Source organism: Syzygium oleosum, unplaced genomic scaffold (genome assembly GCF_021117445.2).
Source record: "Syzygium oleosum isolate NSW1041296 unplaced genomic scaffold, Sole_v2.1 Sole_v2.19, whole genome shotgun sequence".
NCBI classification, from domain to species: Eukaryota; Viridiplantae; Streptophyta; class Magnoliopsida; order Myrtales; family Myrtaceae; genus Syzygium; species Syzygium oleosum.
The window spans coordinates 4656878-4679835 of NW_026607503.1; the positions used below are offsets into that span (position 1 = coordinate 4656878).

Here is a 22958-nt window from a genome sequence, read left to right on the forward strand (position 1 = left end):
ATTACAAATAAATAAGTCATAAACGGATTAATGGGTCAATTTGGATAGGACAATTTATGATCCGACCCATCCATTTGACAGGCCTAATTTCTAGCAAGTCTTCCTTGAAGAAGCCAAGAACGCAGCATGTGGCTTGCGACAATCATATAAGCATGGAAGATAAAGCATGCATGTTCACATGCAAGAAAGTGAGGGTTTGGTATTGCAAAAATTAAAGAACGTGGGGATGGGGAGTTGGGACAAACTCGCACCTAACTTTAAAGAAAAATAAAAAATATATAATTATGAATTTGAAATAAGGTTTTCGCAGTGCATAGCTCTACAATTATGGCAATCCATATCTATCTATTCATTTCGAAACAAGAATACTAAACACTATTCTTCTGTGCAAAAGCAGATGGCTGTTCGTCTTCCTTCTTTTCGTGCCTCAGTCGCACCATCTCTCAAGCGGAGTGTGTCGCAGCCTTCACCGATTAGAGCTCACAGATTCAAAGAAGAAGAAGGTAAACGTTCGCGCTAGAGTCTTTGCTCTACTACACATCAATATAGTCGAAATTCAAATAACTTTTCACGATATTTATCATCTTATTTTGTTGAAATATACAATCTATCATATAGTCTTTGCTTGCCGAAACACATTAAAAAAGAACGTTAAGTGCGCAACTGCAAGTGCTTGTACATGATGATGTCTTGGTATGGATCCAGGAAGATCATCATCCAGCAATCTAGTCGATGCGAAGTTGAGCGTCTTGAGAAAGAGGATCGATGAAGCGAAGACTAAGGAGAGACTGGAGAGGTGTTGCAGAAGCAAGATTGGGTGGAACTACGCCAAGTCCAGATGCTATTCCATATATAGGCGGAGAAATGACGCAGAGAGGTCGGAGTTCTTTGAACTCGTACTCTTAGTTTGCGGAAATATCGGCCTAACAAACATTGCTTGTGCATTCTTCCTTTGCTTAGCTTCCGTATTCATACATCTGAGTCAACTTCATGACCATTTCTTGTAGATCTCTCTGTCTCTCTATCTCTCTCTTCTAGCAATTTCTCAGTGTTCAGTTTCTTTGGTGCTAAACTTGATATCCATGTAGCGTTCTTAGTATATCTGTAACAACCCTATTTGATTTAAATTATATGTACTTAAAATCCAAACATATATTCTTTAGTGAGACACTTACGAAAAAAGTCATAATGTGCTAATTCAGTCCTAAACCTTTCAATTGTGCAAATTTATTTCTAAACATTTTCACATTTTGCCAATTGAGTCTATCTGACTAATTTTGACTGAAAATCACTAACATGGATGTCGATCGTACTATGTGTCACGACCAGCGTTAACATCGACATTTTAAATAATAGTTTGATAATTTTTTAATTTTTATAATTTTTTGGTTTCTTCTTCTTTTTTGTTTTGGACTGAGGGTTGGCCGACCCTTGCCGGCCACAGGCGAGGGCCAGCAACCCTTGCCAGCAATGGGTGAGGGCATCGCCGCCCTCGCCGGCCAAAGGAAGGGCTCAACCCCCTCGCCAGATTTGGGCCAGATGAGGGTGCTGTTAGTGATTTTTGGCGAAATTAACTGGGAGAACTATATTAGAATTTTGTGTAAAGGTTTAAGATTAAATTGAAAATATCGCAAAATTTTAGTATTAATTTGGCATCCATACAATATGTTCAGAACTGATTAGATAATTTTCCCTTCTAGATGATAAATACTATAAATGGAAACAAATCACCTAATATCCAAAAATAAAAAGTTTCTAAAATAAAGTAAGATGCGGAAATAAACAATAAATACAATCTTTTGAAATATAAGCAACGCGGCAAGCAATAGATAAATACGGATTCAACGATCCGCAAAGATGCACTCGAGCGCACACGCTCACATGCCTAACTCTAGAGAGAAATCTCTTTTTCCGTATGCTGTAAACTATGACGAAAGTTATCTGATATATAGAAAAGGATCAAATAAATACTTTGCTAACCCTTGATGACACTAGAAAAACCGAAAATAACCTTAAGCAGTAAAGAATTGTAAAATAAACAAAAGTCTAAAATAATGCAGAAAAATTACATAAAAATAGAAAAGTGCCCCGAAAAACACCTCAAGATGGATTTTGAGGTCCGAAACCACTACAAATGGGCAACCGAATTTGGCCCCAGCATAGTTCTACATGCTTTTCGAATTGATATCATGGGCCGTGCAATCTTTTCTAGATGGAAAGTAACGTGGAAAACTAGTCGTCAAGTTATTTGGAGGATCCCGAGTATAATGGCTCATCATCTAAAATAATACTGATAGACATCATCAACTAAAGAGATACTCATAGAACCTGGAAGATCAATGACGTAGACATTATCGTTCATACGCTTCTTGATGTTTTACGTCGTGTACTTCTTCGGTGGCAGCTTGCCATACTAACCAACCGAAAACCATTCTTTCTGCAAGACAACCATCACGTCGTCTCCTTCAACAAAAAGTCATAAACCTATTGCACATTTACCAATTCAGTCCAAAACCTTTTAATTGTACCAATTGAGTCAATCTGGCCAATATTGATCGGAAATCACTAACGTGGACACCTGCCGTCCAAGTGGCATCATAGGCACTGACATGGATAATTTTTTTATATAATATTTTAATATTTTTTTGAATTTTTTTATTATTTATTTTCCTTTTCGTTTTCTTTCTCTTTTTTTTTTTTTTCCTTCTTCCTCTGGCCAGTGAGGTTAATCTCGCCGGCCTCTGGCGAAGCTCGCCTAGTGACAGCGAGATCGGCCTTGCCATGGCTGGGCGAGGCTGGGCTGGGCAAGGCTCGCCCTAGCTAGTGGCCGGTGGGGGTGAGCTTCGCTAGAGGCTGGTGGGGTCAACCTCGCCGGCCCTCGCCTTTGGCCAGTTCAGCGACCGCCTAGAGGAAGAAGGGCAGAAAGAGAAAGAAAAAAAAAAGGGAAAAAATTCAAAAAATATTATTAAAAATTGTTCACGTTAACACTAGCGACGCCATGTAGGATGGCTAGTATCCACATCGGTGATTTCCGGCTAAAATTGGGTAGATGGACTCAATTGGCAAAAACTAAAAGGTTTAGAACTCAATTGGCATAATTAAAAGGTTTAGGACTGAATTGATAAAAGTGCAAAAATTTTAGGAGTTAGACAATTTTCTCTACTTTCTTCTGACGATGATGATGGTGCAGCTTATGCTTAGCGGTAGCTCTGTCTAGTCTTTGCTTAACAGCCTCTTGAGTCGACTACTGTGTTGCCAAATTTGAGTTTCTAGTCTTTTCTCAATTGACATATGATGTATATGCAAGTAAAGCACATGACGGGGACATTTCCCATGGACAACACAGAAAGGAGACTTCCCTCTAGGTGAATAAGCCGTACTGTTATATACAAACTCCGCCTGAGCTAATGCCAAGTCCCATTGTTTCGATCTCTCCCACAAATACCAGGGATTAATTTTCCTAGAAACCGGTTAACGGCTTCTGTCTGATCGTCGTCAAATGATTTAGTATGGAAGCATAATATCGTGCTCTTACTAATATGACATCGCGATGATTACTAGAAGACATGAGAGTCCGTCATAATAGCGAGACGGTTATTTAGCGTGACAAGTGCTATTCAAATAGAATATAATGATGTTTTTCATGAGCACACCAAACACGTCAAAATAAATTGTTATTTCGTACGATAATCACATGCTTCGTGGTATTGTTTGTCTTGTCTCAACTTCATTGGTTGAATAGACAACTGATGTCTTCATTAAAGGCACGTCTACTCGGGCGGTTTTTGAATCTTTTCTCCAAAGTTTAGTTGAATTGTACGATGTCAACTTGAGTTTGAAAGGATGTTAGAGACAATTAGAAGATAATTAGGAGATTTTTTAGCATCTTAATTGATTATCAATATCTCTTAAGATTGTGTATTATTTCCCTTGATTATCCATATCTTTAGTTGATTGCGATTGATTTTGTAATATCTTGTTATCATAGACAGTAATCTTGTAAAGCCTATAAATACCTATTCTTCATTATAGAATAGACAGAAATTATAGAATCCTCATTTCAGCAAATTCTTATCTAAACGAATCATAAAAAGCGGTTTGGATCGGTCTGTGAATCATTTTTTGTTTTGTTTTGCGAAAAAAGTTATTTTTTTTCAAATAATCTAAGAGTATGAGCGTAGAGTCTTGACTATATGGAGATGCATAAAACACATTACAAACTCCTTGAACTTGTGAAGTCCCAAAGCAGTTTAACAAGTAGTTAATGGATTCGAACTAATGGCGCCCCAAACAATTGTCCCAACCCTGGGTTAAAACTAGTTTAAGAAAAGTACTTTTAAATCGAACCGAACCACCAAAAATGGTTTGATTCAATTTGGGGTAACAGTTTGAACCCTTTTTATTAGTCACCCCTAATTATTTTTTACTAGCAAGTCTTTTGTGGAGGAAGCTAAGCACGCGACATGGTGCTTGTGGCAATTATATAAGCAAAAGACATGATCTCACAATTTTTTTTTGGGTATGAAAAATAGCTAAAACCGAATACAAAAATTTAACATCATAAATCTACCATCTCTATTTTATCACCTAATAAAACATGAAGTAACTCTCTAGGAGGTAGTAAAAAGAATCTAGTATCCAAGCACTTATTAATTCCGAGATTAGCAAGACAGTCAGCGGAGCAATTTCTTTCCCGAAAGTTATGATGCACGTTAAATTTAAAGTGAGAGCACAATAGTCTTTTGATATCTTTAAGCAAAGTAGGGCAACATTATCAATCTAAGCTCTGGACTAAAAAGATTAGTGATGGCTTTAGGGTCAATCTCAATGACAATCTCATGAAAACCAAGTTGTTTTGCGAAGTTGGGTTCCAACCACAAAGCCCAAGGTTCTGCTTGTGTCGACGAACATATTCCTACAAATGTGGCAAAACCACCAAACCAGTCACCCCCTTCATTTCTAAATAAACCCCACGCACTAGCAACTCTTGGGTTGCCTTTACAGACCCCATCAGTATTCAGTTTAATCCACCCGGAAGGTGGAGGACTCCTTCTTACCAAAATCGGAGAAGTGCATGATTCACTTATCGTCGAGTTATTCACAAATGAAACTTTAATGATTTTCTTTGTGTATGATTGGATTACTTATATCATATTCGAAGGGAAAACAAAGTTGTCCTGGAAAAGTGACTTGTTTCTCCATTGCCAAAAATCCACATACTCCAAAAATTATGCTCCAATCATGATGAAAATTCGATTGCCCTTTTCCAGCGAGATTTGAATTCAACCATTGTGACAAATTCATTTAGAATAATTCTTCAAAATATTGTCGTGGGGAAAACTCAAGTCATATCCTACGGATAATTGGATAATCCCTTAAAATATGTAAAGTTGTTTCCACATGAGACTCACATCTCAAGCAATACGGATTTCCTCCCAAGTTGTGAGAGGTCTTCAATTCAATAGTTAATAGTCTCTTATAAGCGGCCAGCCAGAAGAAAGTTCTATCTCGTTGAGGTCCCTTCCACTTTCAAATAGTGGACCATTACTGTCAAAATCTTGATTTTTGCCCCATTCATTACCTCACACATTGACTTAACATAGAAAGACCTGCTTCAAGTACCCTCCCACAAGATTATCTTCCCCATTAGAGGTTAAAAGAGATTTGATAGCTCTAGTGCGAAAGACTATATCTTTTGGTATGATTCCCCGAAATATCCGAAAATTACAATTTCCATTCAGTACATAATCGCAAATTTTTATGTCCATCTCAAAAGGAGATAGTTGGGTACTAACAATATTATAGAGCGACTCCATACCTGGAATTCATCTTTCTGTCCAAAACCTAACACATTTTCCATTTCCCAAACTCTACAAAGCTCATTCCTGTTAGGCCGACCATACATTCACAATCACCTTCCATAAGATCGAGTCACCAGGTTTAGCATAAAATAGTTCTCTGTGAACAATATTTAGCCGTCAGAATTTGTGCCCAGAGATTACTGAGTTGCGTCTTGAGGCCCCATACTAGCTTCATCATAAACCCTTGATTAGTCAGTTTAAGAGATCGAAAACCAAGACCACGATATTTCTTAGGTTTGTAGATTGACTGCCAATTAAGGAGGTGAATTCGACGTTTGTCCCTTGTGTCTCCCCATATGAAAGCATGGCAATTCTTTTCAATCTCTTGATAAACTTGAGTTGGAACTTTATTGCAGTGCATGTAATACATAGGGATAGAGATAACTACAGAATAGACCAATGTAATTCGACCCGCCATTAATAAGCTTTCAAATCTCCATCCACTAAGCCTTTTATTCATCATTGCTAATAAAGATTGAAAAGCCTTAAAGAAGTTCTTCCATGAATCAAAGGCACTTCCAGATATTTGCCTAGCTCTGCACATACACAAAACCAGAAATCTCGTTGAAATTACATTTCAACCCCAGTGAAGTATTCTTTGAACAGAAAATTTTAATTTTAGCCTTGTTCACAATCTGGCCTGATCTATTGCAAAAATCACGTAAATATTCCATGATGACATCCATTTGATCTCTTGAAACCTCTGCCATTAACAGGAGATCATCCGAAACACATTAGATAAGAAATTCATGGTCCACTCCTTCGAAAGCAAAAATGTTTCCATCATTTTGAAATTACTACATTATTAATAAGGTGAGATAACCTTTCCATGCATAACACAAAGATGTATATAATGTCGCAATTATGATCATGCCTCCGCACTCCTTAGTCTTGCCGTAACGCATGGAAGATAAAGCAAGCACAAGTTTACTTTACATGCATCAAAGTCGGGGTTGGGTTTCGACCAAAAAAAAAAAGGTCGGGGTTGGGTATTGCCAAAGATAAAGAACGTGGGGGTGGGGGAGTTTGGCACCTAACTTTATAAAGAAATAAAAAAACCCATAATTATCAAGCTGAAAATTGAATCAATAGGCTGACCTAAGGTTTTTCGCAACCGCATGACTCTACAATTATGGCAATTCATATCTATCTACCTATCCATATCTATCTATTCCGAAACGAGGAAATACAAATGGCAATCTTGGTACTTACAAGACAAACATCTTTAGTTGGGCGGCTATTCTACGATCAAATTCTTTGTGTAACGATTTTAGAGATATCATACTTTATTCTAGGTCAAAGGAGAACATCCTTTTTTCCCCTAAATTCCAATACAAGCACGAGAAAATCATGGTTGACAGCTAAGTTGCGAGGATTGTTCTTTGTCCAAATACGTAACTCCAAAAGCGACGTGCTTACTTTATGCAATTGATTTGACTCTATCGAAGACACCTAGTATCATTTCATCATTTGTAAAACATTTTATTAATCGTTATTGACGTACGACCTCTTCTATTTGCCAGAGACAAGGCTTCACATATTATCAAAATGATAATAATCATAATAATACTAATTACTTTTTTTGCTTTTGGGTGATCATGGCCTTCCAACGTTCAACCCTCCTGAGATGAGAACTTCTATATTGTCTGCATGTGCAGGCTTTATTTTGACTCGATCAAAAGTGAAGCCAACCTGTGTTCCATGTGTATGGAGGAGATTTACTGTACCGTGTGACGACAACTCTGACAGCTGTAGAGGGCTGCTTTTGATAGTTTTATTCAACTATAAAACCGTGTTAATGGCAATGCTACATGGTGTTCTTCTGTGCAAAAAGCAAATGGCTATTCGTCTTCCTTCTTTTCGTGTCCCAGTCGCACCATCTCTCAAGCGCTGTGTGTCGCAGGCTCCACCAGTTAGAGCTCAGAGATTCAGAGAAGAAGAAGGTAAACATTTGCCCTAGATTTGGCCATCTAACGCTCTCTGCACTTCATATCATTATAGTGGATATTCAAAAATCTTTTCATGATATTATGATCTTTCTTCGTATATTGTACAGTCTTTGGTCGCTGTAAAGCTTAGTTGTTTTCTTCTCGTGGCTCACATTGAAAACAGCACGTTAGATGCGCGCCTGGAAGTGTTTCTACATGATGATGTCTTGGTGTGAATGCAGGGAGATCATCATCCAGCAATCTAGTCGATGCGAATTTGAGCGTCCTAAGGAAGAGGATCGATGAAGCGAAGACGAAGGAGAGATTGGAGAGGTGTTGTAGAAGCGAGCTTGGGTGGAACTACGCCACGTCCGGATGCTATTCCATATCCAAGCAGAGGAAAGACGCAGAGAGGCCAGAGTTCTTTGAACTCCTACTCTTAGTTTGCGGAAATATCGCCCTGACAAACATTGCCTGTGGATTCTTCCTTTGCTTGGTTTCCATATTCATTCATTTGAGTCAACTTCACGACCCTTTCTTGTGAATCTCCCTTTCTCCCTCCATGTAGTTCTGTATAGTTGGACACAACAAAGAGTTGTTGGAGCTCACAGAATTAAAGACTATGATTGCTAGCAATTTCTCAGTGTTCACAGTTTTATTAGTGCTAAACTTGATATCCATGTAGTTGTTCTTGAGATAATTTTAGCAACCCTATTGGATTTACATAGCACTGATGACCAGTTACTACCTTTTCTAGTTACATCCTAAAGAAATACAATGCACCATCAATTAGGTTTCAAATATATTTTCCAGTTACAAAATACATATAATTGCATACACCATGAACCTTCTTGAGAGAGCCAACAATCTTCGTAACCTTCTCATAATAACATAATCACGACAAGCTTATGCTACTTATGACAGAAGATCACACGTATGTTTGCTACAATGGCATCAGCTTAAAAAAACGATGAAACAAAAGCAAGTTGGAGATATGCTACAACGTCGACCGTCCCTCCATGTCTTGTATTCAAGACATTTCTGTGGTCCCTAATGTAACCAGCTTTTAATATGACTAGATCTGTGAGATTAACCTTTGAATCATTGCCATGGATTCATAGATCAATATCTAATTTACCGATACAACATTTAATACTTTGAGCTGGGACGACCTTGTGAAAAAATAAACACGAGTAAACAATTGGGTTGTTGACGAAGTAGAAACGAATGATAGGGTGGATGAGAATTCGAACACACGAGTAAACAATTGCAACACAGATGACGACACGCAATATAGAAAAACTCTTTGTTTTTAATTTATTCAGCAAAGGATAAGCTAAAGTACAAGAGGACGTAATATCTATTCATATCTAATAAACTCTATCAAATATTAACTTTAAGACCAATAAGAAAATCCGACCTACTAAAGCTTGTATGTCTAAATGATAACTCCTAAATATTGAAACAAATCACCTAATATTGTAGCATAATTTCCAAAATAAAGTAAGATAAGGAAATTAACAAATATTATAATCTCTAGAAGTATAAGCAGTGCAGCAAGCTATATATAAACACGGATTCAACAATTTACAAACACGTACTAGGTGCACACCCTCAGGCGACTAACTACAGAGAAGAATCTCTTTTTCTGTATTCTGTAAAACACGAAGACAGTTGTCTAATGCCCTGCTAACCCTAGGTGACACCGAACATCCCGAAAATAACCTTAAGCAGTAAAAAATTCAGAATAATAAATAATTGTCTAATATAACGCGGAAAAAAAATGATATACATATAGAAAACTGCCCCGAAACACCCTGAAACTAGAGCTTTTGGGTCCAAAATGACTGCAAATGGGCAACCCAATCCAGTCGTGGCATAGTGCTGCGATCTTTCGAGTCAGTACTGTGGGCCTCGTAACTCTCCTCACGATTTTCAAGCATGGACAATACTGCAGTTCTCTTTGGTCCTTCACTAGTAACAACTGTTGGAGGTTGGGGAGAGGATCCAGTTCAACTGTGCATGCTTCAAAGGGACAGCTTAACCCCCGCACCCTTTCCTAGGGGCTCGCTTGGATGGCCGACCTGCAAACATTTTCCGCCAATCACAACTCTGCAGAATAAAAGGCATAAATTGACTTCCCCTACAAAAATAGAGGAAAGTGTTTTCCTAATTAGAGTTGAGTTTGGTGTTAGTCTGGCAAGGCTGTGGACTAGTGCAACTCTTCTAAAAAGCTCTCTCTCTCTCTCTCTCTCTCTCTCTCTCTCTCTCTCTCTCTCTCTCTCTCTCTCTCTCTTCAAATTTGGTATATAACTTCACAAAAAACTTGTAAAGTTCTTAATAAAGAGACCAACCCACAGGAATTCTTTTTCATTAAGTTATGACCAAGCTTTTGAAAATTATTTCCTTTACATATAGAGATATATTAATAATTAGCGAAAAATGACCATTTTCTTTGAAAATGATTTTCGAAGAAAACATTTCCTTCATCATAAGATAAATTATCATTCACGGTTGAAGAGATAAGAAAATGTAGCATTTTCATCTCTCACAAGAAAATACTCGTATATCATCGTATGAATCTTACGAGACAAAAGTCTTTATTTGGGGGCTATTCCACCGTCAAACTAATTCTATTGCAACGATTTCGAAGACATCGTACTTTATTTTAGGTCAAAAGAGAACATCCTGTTTTTTTTATTTCTACAAACACAAAAAAATTCATGGCTGACAGCTAAGTTGTTTGCCAGGACCTTTCTTTGTCCAAATACGTGACTCCAACGGCGACGTGCTTATTCTATGCAATTAAAATCGACTATGCACTAGACACCTAGCATCATCACGTCATTTCTAAGTCATCTTGCTATTCTTTATTCAAGCACGACCTCTTCTATTCGCTAGAGACAAGGCTTTGCATAATAATAATAATAACAATAACAATAATAATGGCTTGCAAAAGTCGAACCATCCTGAGACCTTCTAAATTGTCTGAATGTACAGGCTCTACCTTGACCCAATCAAAGCGAAACCAATCTGTGTTATTCACTATGCCGTGTGACAAATCCAACATCTCTAAAGGCTGCTTTTGATAGTTTCATTTAGCTATAAAACTGTGTGAATGCCAATTATTCTTCTATGCAAAAGCAAATGGCCCTTCGTCTTCCTTGTTTTCGGGCCTTAGTCGCACCATCTCTTCAGCGCGGTGTCTCGGAGCCTCCACCTGTTAGAGCTCAGAGTTTCAGAGAAGCAGAAGATAAAGGTTTACCCTAGATTTGGCCCTTTAACATTCTCTGTGCTACATATTGCTGTAGTAGAAATTCGAATAACTTTCCATGGTATTCATCATGTAGTCTTCGTTCCCCACAAAAGTTTCTGTTGTTTTCTTCTTGTGGGTCACGTTAGAAATAGCACATGTGTGCGCCTAATAATGCTTATACGTGATGATGTCTTGGTATGGATCCAGGGAGATCATCATCAAGTAATCTAGTCGATGCGAATTTGAGCGTCTTGAGAAAGAGGATTGGTGAAGCAAAGACGAAGGAGAGATTGGAGAGGTGTTGCAGAAGCGAGCTCGGATGGAACTACGCCACTTCTGGATGCTATTCCATATCCAAGCGGAGAAAAGACACGGACAGGTCGGAGTTCTTTGAACTCGTACTTCTAGTTTGCAGAAATATTGGCCTAACAAACGCTGCTTGTGCATTCTTCCTTTGTTTAGCTTCCATATTGATTCATTTGAGTCAACTTCATGACCATTTCCTGTAAATCTCTCTCTCTCTCTCTCTCTCTCTCTCTCTCTCTCTCTCTCTCTCTCTCTCTCTCTCTCTCTCTCTCTCTCTCTCTCTCTGTAGTTCCGTATAGTTTGACTCAAAAAGAGTAGGTTGAGCTTAAAGGATTCATGACGTTATCATTCCTAGCAATTTCTCAGTGTTCACAGTTTCATTGGTGCTAAACTTGATATCCATGTAGTTGTTTTTAGGATATTTATAATAACCGTATTAGATTTACATTAGCACATACAATTAGTTACTAACTGTTGACACCAAAAAATGATCAATTTTTTATTTATTATCGACAAATGACAAACTGAGTTGATAAACAGTTTGGTGAGAACAATTGGCAACTTGAAAAGATCAAAAACATCATCGACCCTAAACATCAGTTATCGATGAGAACCTTCATAATGAGGTCATCGACAACCATTGCCGATTTTACTAAGTGTTGGAACTTGAAGGCAGTAATGATGAATTGACGCTGGAACATAAATGTTGGGTGGGTATAACTTCTTATAGATAAGTGTTGTTTAATAGTTGGAGATTGCGGAGTAAATTCTTGTAATCATATATGTTGATATCTAAATTTTGACAACCCAGTCAGTCGTTCGTTGCATAAAAAATTAGGGATCGATCTCAGTCTCTAGACAAAAAATTAGTTAAATTGCATATAGATTATGAGCATTTGAATAAGTAATTAGGTCCATATAATCGCATTTGCACTGGACTGGCGGTGAATGGACTGGAGTGGATGGTCTTTAAGTCCGTATGAACGAAAACTTGGTCAAGCCCACATTACCCTTTAGGCGACCAAATTATAGTTTTTATATTATTTGCCAAGATTCGGTCACATAATGAATAATTGGCAATAATCTTTGGGGTATATGTGCGTCCATGGATTTTGGAAAATTCGGTCAAGATTATGGAATGTGCAAGAGGGAAATTGACCACCACTTACGGGGAAAGAATTGGTAGAGCGGTTGCATGATTCTCTTGTAATATTCACGTGATGTTGGCAGTATAGAAAAAAGGAGAGGAAATAAAAATCAATCTCAGTTGATTGAGGGGAAATCAAAGGATATATTTCTTTTCCTTGTCCAAAATTTTATGTCCTGACACTGTAAAAGACGCGGCAATACAAGAAAAGGGGGAGGGGGCCACACAATTCATAACACACTGGCCACAATATAGAGAGAGAGAGAGAGAATTGTCTTCATTTACGGGGGACTCTCTTTTTGGTCTGACAAGAGACAAAAGAAAAGAAAAAAGACAAAACACAGAGAGATATCATTAAGAATAAAAGAGAGAGGAAGCTGTCGTCTCCTTCCTTGGTGTTTCGCTTGGAGCTTCAACCTGCAACTCGAGCCACTCGTGCCCTGCTCGCTGCTCTTCGCCTGTGACGGTGCTGTTGCCATCTGCACCGCGACGCTGCTCACTGCTTTCGTTCTAGCCCGAGCTGTTGCAATCCCAACGACCATAGCCGCTGCTGCCGCTCCTGTCCTGACCTCATCGCTGTTTCCAAGTTCGGGATCACTTTCGACGAGCTGTTCCGTACCGCAAGCAACGCCGAGCTCCTGCAACCTTCAGCCTGCAGCGTCCCTGCTGTTTGCGTTGAGTCCAGGAGCCCCATTGTCAAAGATCCCTGCACTACGGCGGCTTCCTTTTGGTCTAGCTCCTCCCTTTCACAACGGAGAAGTTCTTTCTATCTTGCAGATTTTTTAGCGAGCCCCACCGAATTCTTGATGTGCAGTGAGTCGTGACATCCTTGCTGTGTCGCTACCGTGAACCATCCACACCAAGTAGCCAAGCTAGCGGCTATCCTTGGTCGCGAACCACCGTCCGCCGGTCCAAACTTGAAAAGCAAATATTCGAAGTAAGTAAAAATCTCATCTAATTTGATTTTCGAGTATATTGTTTTCTTGTTTAAAATATGTCAATCTTATATGAATTTTTGAATGATATTATCGTATCCATTAAGTTCCCAAATAGCCTTTAAATTAGGAATTATTTCCTAATTTCACAACGTACATATGATCGATAATCCGATTTCATGTCCGAAATATGACTCGCGATCGTACGGAAAATCGTCAATCCGATCTCCCGCCTGAGATATGATTCGCGATTGTGTGGAAGATTGGCCAATCCGATCCTCATGCCCGAGATATGATCCGTCAATCTATTGTTTCTAAATTTAAATGGATACGGATAATATTTCTTATGATTGGGTGTCGTGTTCATTTCATTGCTATTTCTTTCCGTCTTTTGTTTGAATTGAATTGATTGTCTTTCCAAAAACAAATACAAAAATGATTAGGAAATTGCATGTTTAGGATAAATTTTGAATATTTTCTTAAAATAGATTAGATTCTTTTCTTAGATATTATTAGTACATGTTTAAATTAGGTTAATTATTTATTCCGAATTTAAATTAAAAAAATATGAAAAAATACCACGTGCATGTCATATTAGAGTAGTTGCATATTAATTAATTCTCGTCATTAGAAATCTCACGTCTAGGTTCATTTGCGTGCCATATTAGAGATAGTGCATTTAATTTTTGTTAGAAGTGGGACATTTAAATAAATCGTACGTCGCATGTCATATTAGACGTATAATGCATTGCACAAAGTTTAGTTTTCGTTAAATCAGAGAAAACCCTAAAAAAGATTTGAGTGAATTTGTGTGTTAATTAGAAATCATATTAGAGTTGTCAATGTGATTTTCTAACTAACATTACATATGCTTTCGTTGCTTTCAGGTAAGTCCCTACTTGCAATTTATTTATTGCTTTGCATTATTGAGTGTTATATTATTGGATGTGCATCCGCATGATCACCTTGCATTTTAGTGGATAGGTTTAAAATCAATCCAAGCTACCTGGAAATATTTTTTTGAAATAAAAGAGAAAAGGTACCGAAGGGCATTAGAGTAATCTAGTGTAACCAAGTTCCCGAATCCATAATCTCTTGTTCGTAGGAGTAAAGTAATTCTCCCGATACTTTACTTGGGTTTCCAATTGACCCACCAAAAAATAGATTAGTGGTGACTCCTAATTGAAATGATTTGCATGTTAAAAACTTAAATCTTAAGTCGCGAATTGATATAGGCTTGGGAGAGTCCGAGTTAGGTCTAGACTTAATAATCCATTAGCCGAACCCCTAGGTGGTGCACCGCAGGAGGTTAGGTCGCGACAATAAAGGATTAGGAAGTTATATGTTCTTTTAAATTCAATAACCCCAAGTAACCGTTGGTAGAGGGTTATACTTCCCCAAGTGTATTCATTATAAGCCCCCTCAAATCAATTACAGAAGTTAGCGTTCTTATGCAAATTTATCGTTATCTTTACTTTCTTGCAATTTACATGAGTAGATATGATTGTCTTCGGTTTCTATACTTTTAAATTTCTTGCCATTTACTTTCCTGTCAGAAAACAACAAAGAACCCTCCGCAACCTCTGTTGATTTATATTGATCCATCCATATTTTTTAAGTATATTTCATCATTTTTTGGCAAAACACTAACCTATCTAGTTACATTCTAAAAATTTACAACGTGTCACCAATTATATTTGACATATATTTTTAAAATTCAACAGTATATATTCTAAGTTGGTACATAAACTTATGGCGATTCACACCACGAGATACCTTCTTGAGAGAGCCAACAATCTTTGTACCCTTCTCCTGAAGACATAATCACGACATAATTATGCCACTCACGACGGAAGATCACACGTACGTTTTGTTTGCTCCAATGGTAATAGCTGAAAAAGCGATAAAAAAAAAAGCACGTTGGAGATATGCGACAACCTCGAGAGTCCCTCCATGTCTTGAATCGAATATTTGAATACAAGACATGTCCTTGGTCCGAATTGTAAGAAGCTATTAACGTGACTAGATCTGTGAGATTACCCTTACCATCTTTTCCATGAATCTATAAGATTGGAAATAATACTGAAAGGGAGCTTGTCATCAATCAATATCTAATTTACCGATGAAAAATTTAATAATTTGTGCTGCGATGACCTGGTAAATAGGTTTCTAAAGACCAAATAGGTATTTTTGGGTTATTGATGCAGCAGAAATGGGTCATTCTCGAGTGACAACTTGCAAACATGAGTATAACAGAGAAATCTCCCAATTTTTCATTAATTCATCAGAGAATAAGCTAAATTACGAGTAAGCACAATATCTATTCATATCTAACAAAAGCCCTAATCAAATTCTAAATCTAAAATTGGAAATAGATGAAATAATTAGAAATCTGACCTACTAAATCTTAAATTCTAAATGATAACTACTAAAAATTGACACAAATCACGTAGTATCTTAACATTTAAAATATATAAAATAAAGTAAGATAAGGATATAAACAAAAATATATTATTTTAAGATGCACGCAATGCGGCAAGGACAGATAAGCACGAATTCAACGATCCACAAACACGCACCCAAGCGCACAAGCTCGAGCGCCTAACTATAGAAAGAGATCAATTTTTCTGTATTCTATGAAATAGGAAGAAAGCTATCTGATATATAGAAAAGATCAAATAGATACCCTCTTAATCGTTATTGACACTAGAAAATCCGAAAATAATCTTAAGCAGTAAAGAATTAGGATAAATAAACAAAACCCTGAAGTTATGCACAAAAATGACGTAAAAATAGAAAAGCGCCTCGAAAAACACATAAACGATGTACTTTGAGGTCCGAAACGACTACAAATGGGCAACCCAATTCATCCGCAGTATAGTGTTATGTGCTTTCTAAACCGATATTATGGGCTGCACAACTCTTTATTGATCAAAAGTAATGATGGTTTCTCCATGAGCTATGCGAATTTTTGTCTTAGGACCCACTTGTTAGATTGTATCCATTTGAATGCTCTAGAAAATCATTAGTAACAGCATTAACGTCAATCCTCTCCACTTGGGGAAAACTCATCCTCAAGTTATTTGGAGGATCTCAAGTATAATGGCTCATCATCAAAACATACTGATAGCCATCAGCAAGGACAGAGATACTCATCAAAGCTGGAAGATTAGCGACACAGGCGTCATGTTAATTTGCTTCTTGATCTTGGACGTTCCTTATTTCTTCGATTGCAGCTTGCCATACTAACCCATCAGAAACCACTCTTTCCCGTAGAAATCATCACGTTGTCACCTTTAACAGGTACTTTCTTTGACTATGATGATCCTTATCAAGCTTGTACTTAGCGTTAGCCCCTTCTAGTCTCTGCTCAATAGCCTCTCCCCACAAATATTAAGTTTCCCAGAATCCGTTTAACAGCTTCGGTCTAACCATCTGTCTATGGATGAGTTGTGCTGCTGTAGTTAAGGATCGAACAAAAAACAGCTGAGAAACCTTGTATCACGGTTGGAAGTAATGGTTTTCGAAATACTGTGCGATTTCACTACTTCAGAGAAGAACAGCCTCACAAAATGAGACCCATAAAATGTTTTCTTACATGGAATGAAATGCGCAATCTTACCGAAAATATGGCATTGGAGTAAAGGATTTGCTTCGAGCTTGTGCTTCAAGAGAATACTTGCTTATATGGAGAAACTCCTTCGTTTACATTTTCAAGATTTTTCAGGTAAATGCTGACTTCAATTCTCATTTCCAACTTGAACTAGCTAATGTACTAACACGATGCAACTCATTTATCAGCTCGTGGTTATCGCATTTATTACAATGACCCTCTTCTTTCGGACTAAGATGCCTCGGGATACCACAGCCGATGGAGGGATTTATATTGGCGCATTGTTCTTCACTCTCACTATGATCATGTTCAATGGAATGGTGGAGATTTCCATGACAATTGCCAAGCTCCCAGTTTTCTACAAGCAAAGAGATCTCCTCTTTTACCCGGCATGGGTATATGCTCTTCCAATTTGGATTATAAAGATCCCTATCACCTTCGTGGAGGTTGCAGTTTGGGTGTTCATCACCTACTATGTCATTGGATTTGATCCATATGTTGGGAGGTAAGAAAGAAAGGGGTTAATTTCACTGTTGAAGGACGGCAAATCCATCCTTGCGTTTGTAAATTTTTTACTGTTTCGATGTATGAAGTGTCTGTGTCGTGTTTTCAGGTTGTTCAGGCAGTACCTTTTGCTTGTGCTTGTCCAGCAGATGGCATCGGCATTATTTCGGACAATTGGGGCAGTGGGTAGAAACTTGATTGTTGCCAATACATTCGGGACATTTTCTCTGCTCATTCTCTTTACATTAGGTGGTGTTGTTCTTTCAAGAGGTATAGTGTACATAGAATTCAAAAGTTTTTTTTCCCTAGGCCTTCTGTCGTCAAAAGGAGTGCTAATTTCCCTTCTCTATATGAATGGCAGAGAATATAAAGAATGGTGGATTTGGGGTTATTGGGTATCCCCCTTAATGTACCGGTCCACCACTGCAAAAACAAAGTCGGGACCACGTTGACTATGCGGTAAACCGAGCACGAAATCCATAGATGCAACTCCCAAGTATCTTCCGGAACCAGCGAAGGAATGCACAAACCTGTATTCTGCATCTGCCACTTTGCTATTTGACAAACAAAACGATGCTGCACTATTCTGCAACATCACGCTTCGACTGAGGCCAGAAATACTGCTCCAAGTACCGTTGCAATGGTTTTTATCTTGACCCAACTGATCGGTCAGTCCGCCCCCATGAAGTTGTCCACTAACATATATTCTATTGATGATAATCATCTGGGTTAATACCACAAAAAAAATCTCTAATTGATACATCTGTGATAAATTTATTTCCAACTAAATTTTTTATCATAAAAAACCCCAAACTGGTACACCTGTGACAAATTTACCTGCCGTCAATTTCTATTAAATTTTACCGTCAAATTGCTGAGTTTGATTATGCGTGGCAATTGATGGATATACCAGTTTGGGGTTTTACCTCTCCGTTTGTCACGGGTTTAATAGTTTATGATTTTTCATAGTATTAATCTAATTTAATGGAGGGTAAATTTTTTACATAGGGATTTTTGTGGTAAAAAAATTAGTAAAATCTAACGGAAACTAATGGAAAGTAAATTTATCACAGGTATATTAGTTTGAGGTTTTACCCCTCCGTTTGTCACGGGTTTAATAGTTTGTGATTTTTTGTTGTATTAATCCAATTTAATAGATGGTAAATTTGTCACGGATGTACCTGTTTGGAATTTTTCATAGTGTTAACCCTAACCATCTTACAACTCGAGTTAAAAATTTTCAGGCAGAATATACAGTAAAATTAAAGAAAAAAAAGTAGATCAAGGTTTTTAAGCACGGGCAGTAACAAAAGGAGGAGGTCGGGGAGAGGACCAAGCTGGCACAAGTGTGTGTGTGTGTTCCTCATGAGTGGGCCCCTGCTCTTGCAAGACAAGGGAGGCCTAGATTAAGGTTCACCAGATTGTCCACCGAATCATGTATGGACAAATACCTTTAATCCCTACAAATCCCCACTCCCACACGCCCTAGACCAAAATGCCCAAGGGATTGCTAGCTCCGATGTCGTCACCCTACCAAGCCAACTTAATGCCCCCACTCGGGTGACAAGCCCACGTTACCGAGCTCGGCGGCCCTGAGACCTATGTGTAGACTCATATATAGCGTCGGTAGCATGCACATCCTTCCGATGTGGGACTTTTGGCAAATCTAAATAGGTTTCCAGAAATAAGTCAGACCACATGTATCCGCTATTTATTTTGAACACCGCAAGAGCCATCTGACGCTACAGCAAAGCCATGTTTTAGGGAAAACAATTACGGGAGTGGATATTCTTTTCCGGAGAAACGCAGACTGTGGCCAGGCGTGTTGGATACTGGCGGATATGATTGAGATAATCTGATCCCGCCATGGTATTCTTCGATTTCGACACAAGGCATGTCTTTAGTACCATTTTATGATCGGCTGTTTAATCTGTTGAATATAGGTCGGATGTGAGCGAAGACGATTAAGGCATCTAAATCGGGGATCTCTGCATGCATCGTCGTCCATCGTTGTTTCTATTTCAAGCGATGGACCACCTCTTCTTTGGCCACGGTTCTTCTGTTTCTTGTTCATCTTGGGTACTCTTAATTGCACACGAACAAGGAAACTTGACTTTTATCAAAATATGTAGAGAACAAACAACGTTGTTGGTTGTTTTGATGAAGTATTTAGGCGATTCTTATGATGGAATTTCATGTCTTTGTTTGCCGCGAGCAATGGGATTAGCTTAATAAGGTAAGCAAGAGGACATTGAATATATACATGCTACGACATCTAGTCCACGCCCAGTCCTCTCTTTTGAGACTAGCAGTCGTATAATCTCCGAAAGCTGAGTTAAGTCCTTAAAATTATAGAATTTCGCCAATCATGTCCCTCAATTTGCAATTCCAACAAATTGAAGCTGTAGTGATGGTTTACAACGGACGAAAATCTAATGTCAACATAATTAGTGCCATTGCGTCATTGTATCTAGAATTAATGTAGCTGTAACTTAATCGGTGCATATTGATTGTCATTTGCAGTGCTGATTTTTCCAGATATGACTGCACTGCTGATCAAGTGCCTCTGTAATAAATGTCCATCCTCGCAGAGAAACTGCCATTGAAAGTTTTGCAATTGCGCAGTGTGCTTCACTGCATCAGCAAGTCAAAAGGCTGAGCCATGTATTGCTGATCCTGTTTCAACTACAACCAAACGACATAAAAAAACAACTCAAGATAAGACACAAGAGAGAGAATAAAAGAAATACAAGCGAATTGCGGAGGATGAGGAGGCTACAGATCAATGGTTTCTGGGGAAAAAGCTTGGCATAGATCATGGAAGCCCAAGCACATGCCTAGAGGAGTGGATCAAGCCATTCAAAAGACTCTTCAGGCTAATATATGCTGCAACATAATAAGATATGAAAAACAGAGAACGAGAAAGATAGAATCGTAATGGTGAGTCCATCCATGCGATGAAGGATTACTCAAACTCTCTGCTTTGATGATAGTGCCTACTCTATTTCAGTCTTATAAATTATCGGTAGTCAACATTGCAATCACCAACCATACTTTCGAAAATCAATTATTGCGCCAAAGCTAATGAATAAAAGGGTCAGAAATCCTGAATGGAGGAAGTGAAAGTTAAGTCTGCATCAAGGACCTGGTGTTAATAATTTAGGCAAACTCCTTGTCCTGAATGCTTACCCCAGCTTAGCAAGCTCCTGAAGAAGCAAACCATTGCCTGTTCCTATGTCAACTACACTCCAGCCACATATATGTTTATCACCATTTTCGGCGGATTCATTGACATGGTCAGCGTCTGTTGGCAAGTGAACTTGGACAAGTTGAATGCAGAGATTTCTGGTCCAAGGAACTACTGCATCCATAACATCAGCACCAACCTTCAATATACTCAGCTAGTCAGACAAATTAATTTGGAAAAGAAGGAAGTTTTTACGTCATAAAATTCTTCAATTACCTACCTCATCGCTTCTTCGCCACTTAGCGTAATAAAGGAACTGGTGGAGCATTTGCAATTTTAGGATTGGTTATTATACATAAGGGCTTTGACTTAGAATATAAGATTCTAGGAAAACAATGAAGAACTGTCAAAATAGAAAACAGTGGAGTTTCAGGCAATGGTCACCATGAAAACAAATTATGATATAAGGGGAAAAAGATAACGAGCCCAATGACAATTTCCCTCGGTCGTACAAAGAAATAAGCCATCGTCAGATTAAAATTCTGTCTTCAAAGAGATAAGTGGGGTTAATCGATTTTCTCCATCCAAGTTTACAATATGGAGGTTAAGTATGTGTTGGTACAAACATTAAGTAAATGCAAACAATTGTGCTCTTAATATACGCATGAAAAGAAAAGAGAATGTGTTCCGCACATTTAAGTACGAGAAATGCTCAACAAGCTTTACCCTAAAGGCCATGCTGACGAAAGTTCATCAATCCATCTGCATATGCAGCATCCCGAAAGCTTTAAGTATCAGCATCCGGTTCTTCCTTGTGCGAACTGCTAGCACACATCCAATGAAGTTAGCCTTCCGCATTCGAAAATTTCGTCTCTCTCTTTTGCTGAATGGAGTGCAAATTAGTACAAGCAAAAGGGCAAAACTAATTCACAGTAAGGCTATCAGTTAACTCATTGTAATAAAATAGGACAGAGAACAGCGTGAGAACTTTTAGTCACAGTAGAACTATCAGTTCGCTCATCTTCTAACTTTTCAAGAAGCAGTCAAACAATCCTTTCTTCTTCAAGAATCTATATCGGGAACCCTACACTGCCAAGCAACTATTCTTTGGGTGAAGGCCAGTCATTTACCTCGAGCTCAAAACTGCAGAGCAGAGCTGCAGACAAACAATCAACTAAAAGGATATTGGTGGTACCAAGGAAAGAATTAATTGAAACAGATATTAACTAGAGAAGGCACAGCCCTCCAGCCAGTACCCTCTTTCGAACCAAGAGAAGGTACAGCCCTCCAGCCAGTGATTTCCACGCAAAAATTTCATACTCAGTCATCATTACGTTTGTACATTGGCTCTACAAATTTTGTACCTGGCTATTTCTAAGTTGCTGGTGGACCAGACTTTTGCGCTCCCTCGCATGCCCTCACAATCTTCGTATGCACAACACAGAAGGCGACTTCGCAGCTGAATGAACTGTACTGTCATACACAAACTCCACCTCAGCCAACGTGAAATCACACTGCTTCGGTCTCTCCCCACAAATACAGGGGATTAGGTTTCCCGAAATATAATTAACGTCTTTGGCCTGACCGTCTATATGTGGATGAGCTGTGTTGCTGTAATTTAGGGACGAACCAAACAAATACCACAAACTCTTCCAAAAACAGCTGAGAAAGCTGGTATCTTGATTGACAATTAATGGTTTTCCGAGTACCGTGCAATCCCACAACTTCAAAGGAGAACGGCCTCGCAATATGCAACTAACCAAATGTTTTCTTACATGGAAAGAAAGGCGCCATCTTGGAGAAGTAGTCCACCACCAGTAAAGGAGAATCAGAACCACACTGAGTACGCAGTAAACCAAGCGTGAAATCTATAGATAGATTTTTGCAAATATCTTCTGGAACTAGCAAAGGAGTGTACGAACCTATTTCCTGCGTCGCGCCTTTGCTATTTGATAGACATACAATGCTGCACCATTTTGGGACATGATGCCTCAGCTGGGGCTACAAGTACCGCCCCCCGTGAAGTTCGCCAATAACTTTATGAAGAATGGATCGGTTACCATCTGCTCTTACAATCTACATATTGCGAATGGCCAGCAGTACACTTCGCCCTCCTAAGTCCCCAAGTCTAGATCCTTCCCTAAACATCCATTTGTACATTGCTTTATTATATGAATCCGCCTTTCGATCATGCGCATTGATCTTCTGCCCAGCTAAAAAG

General features: G+C 38.5%; 4 protein-coding genes across 4 annotated transcripts; all 4 read left to right on the top strand.

Moving 5' to 3' along the window:
* Positions 1–298: 298 nt before the first annotated feature.
* LOC115674103 (uncharacterized) lies at positions 299–1149 on the top strand. Its single transcript, XM_030596436.2, has 2 exons — positions 299–503; positions 706–1149. Exons 1-2 carry the CDS (start codon positions 398–400, stop codon positions 1005–1007), a joined length of 408 nt encoding a protein of 135 aa, XP_030452296.1. The 5' UTR covers positions 299–397; the 3' UTR covers positions 1008–1149.
* Positions 1150–7561: 6412 nt separating this feature from the next.
* On the top strand, positions 7562–8425 carry LOC115674075 (uncharacterized). The gene is made up of 2 exons (XM_030596403.2): positions 7562–7804; positions 8032–8425. Exons 1-2 carry the CDS (start codon positions 7660–7662, stop codon positions 8331–8333), a joined length of 447 nt encoding a protein of 148 aa, XP_030452263.1. The 5' UTR covers positions 7562–7659; the 3' UTR covers positions 8334–8425.
* A 2463-nt stretch (positions 8426–10888) lies between these two features.
* On the top strand, positions 10889–11554 carry LOC115674076 (uncharacterized). Its single transcript, XM_056319911.1, has 2 exons — positions 10889–11048; positions 11253–11554. Exons 1-2 carry the CDS (start codon positions 10925–10927, stop codon positions 11552–11554), a joined length of 426 nt encoding a protein of 141 aa, XP_056175886.1. The 5' UTR covers positions 10889–10924.
* A 5508-nt stretch (positions 11555–17062) lies between these two features.
* Positions 17063–17958, top strand: LOC115673949 (ABC transporter G family member 40-like). The gene is made up of 4 exons (XM_056320186.1): positions 17063–17160; positions 17235–17551; positions 17660–17820; positions 17912–17958. Exons 2-4 carry the CDS (start codon positions 17259–17261, stop codon positions 17956–17958), a joined length of 501 nt encoding a protein of 166 aa, XP_056176161.1. The 5' UTR covers positions 17063–17160; positions 17235–17258.
* Positions 17959–22958: the final 5000 nt, after the last annotated feature.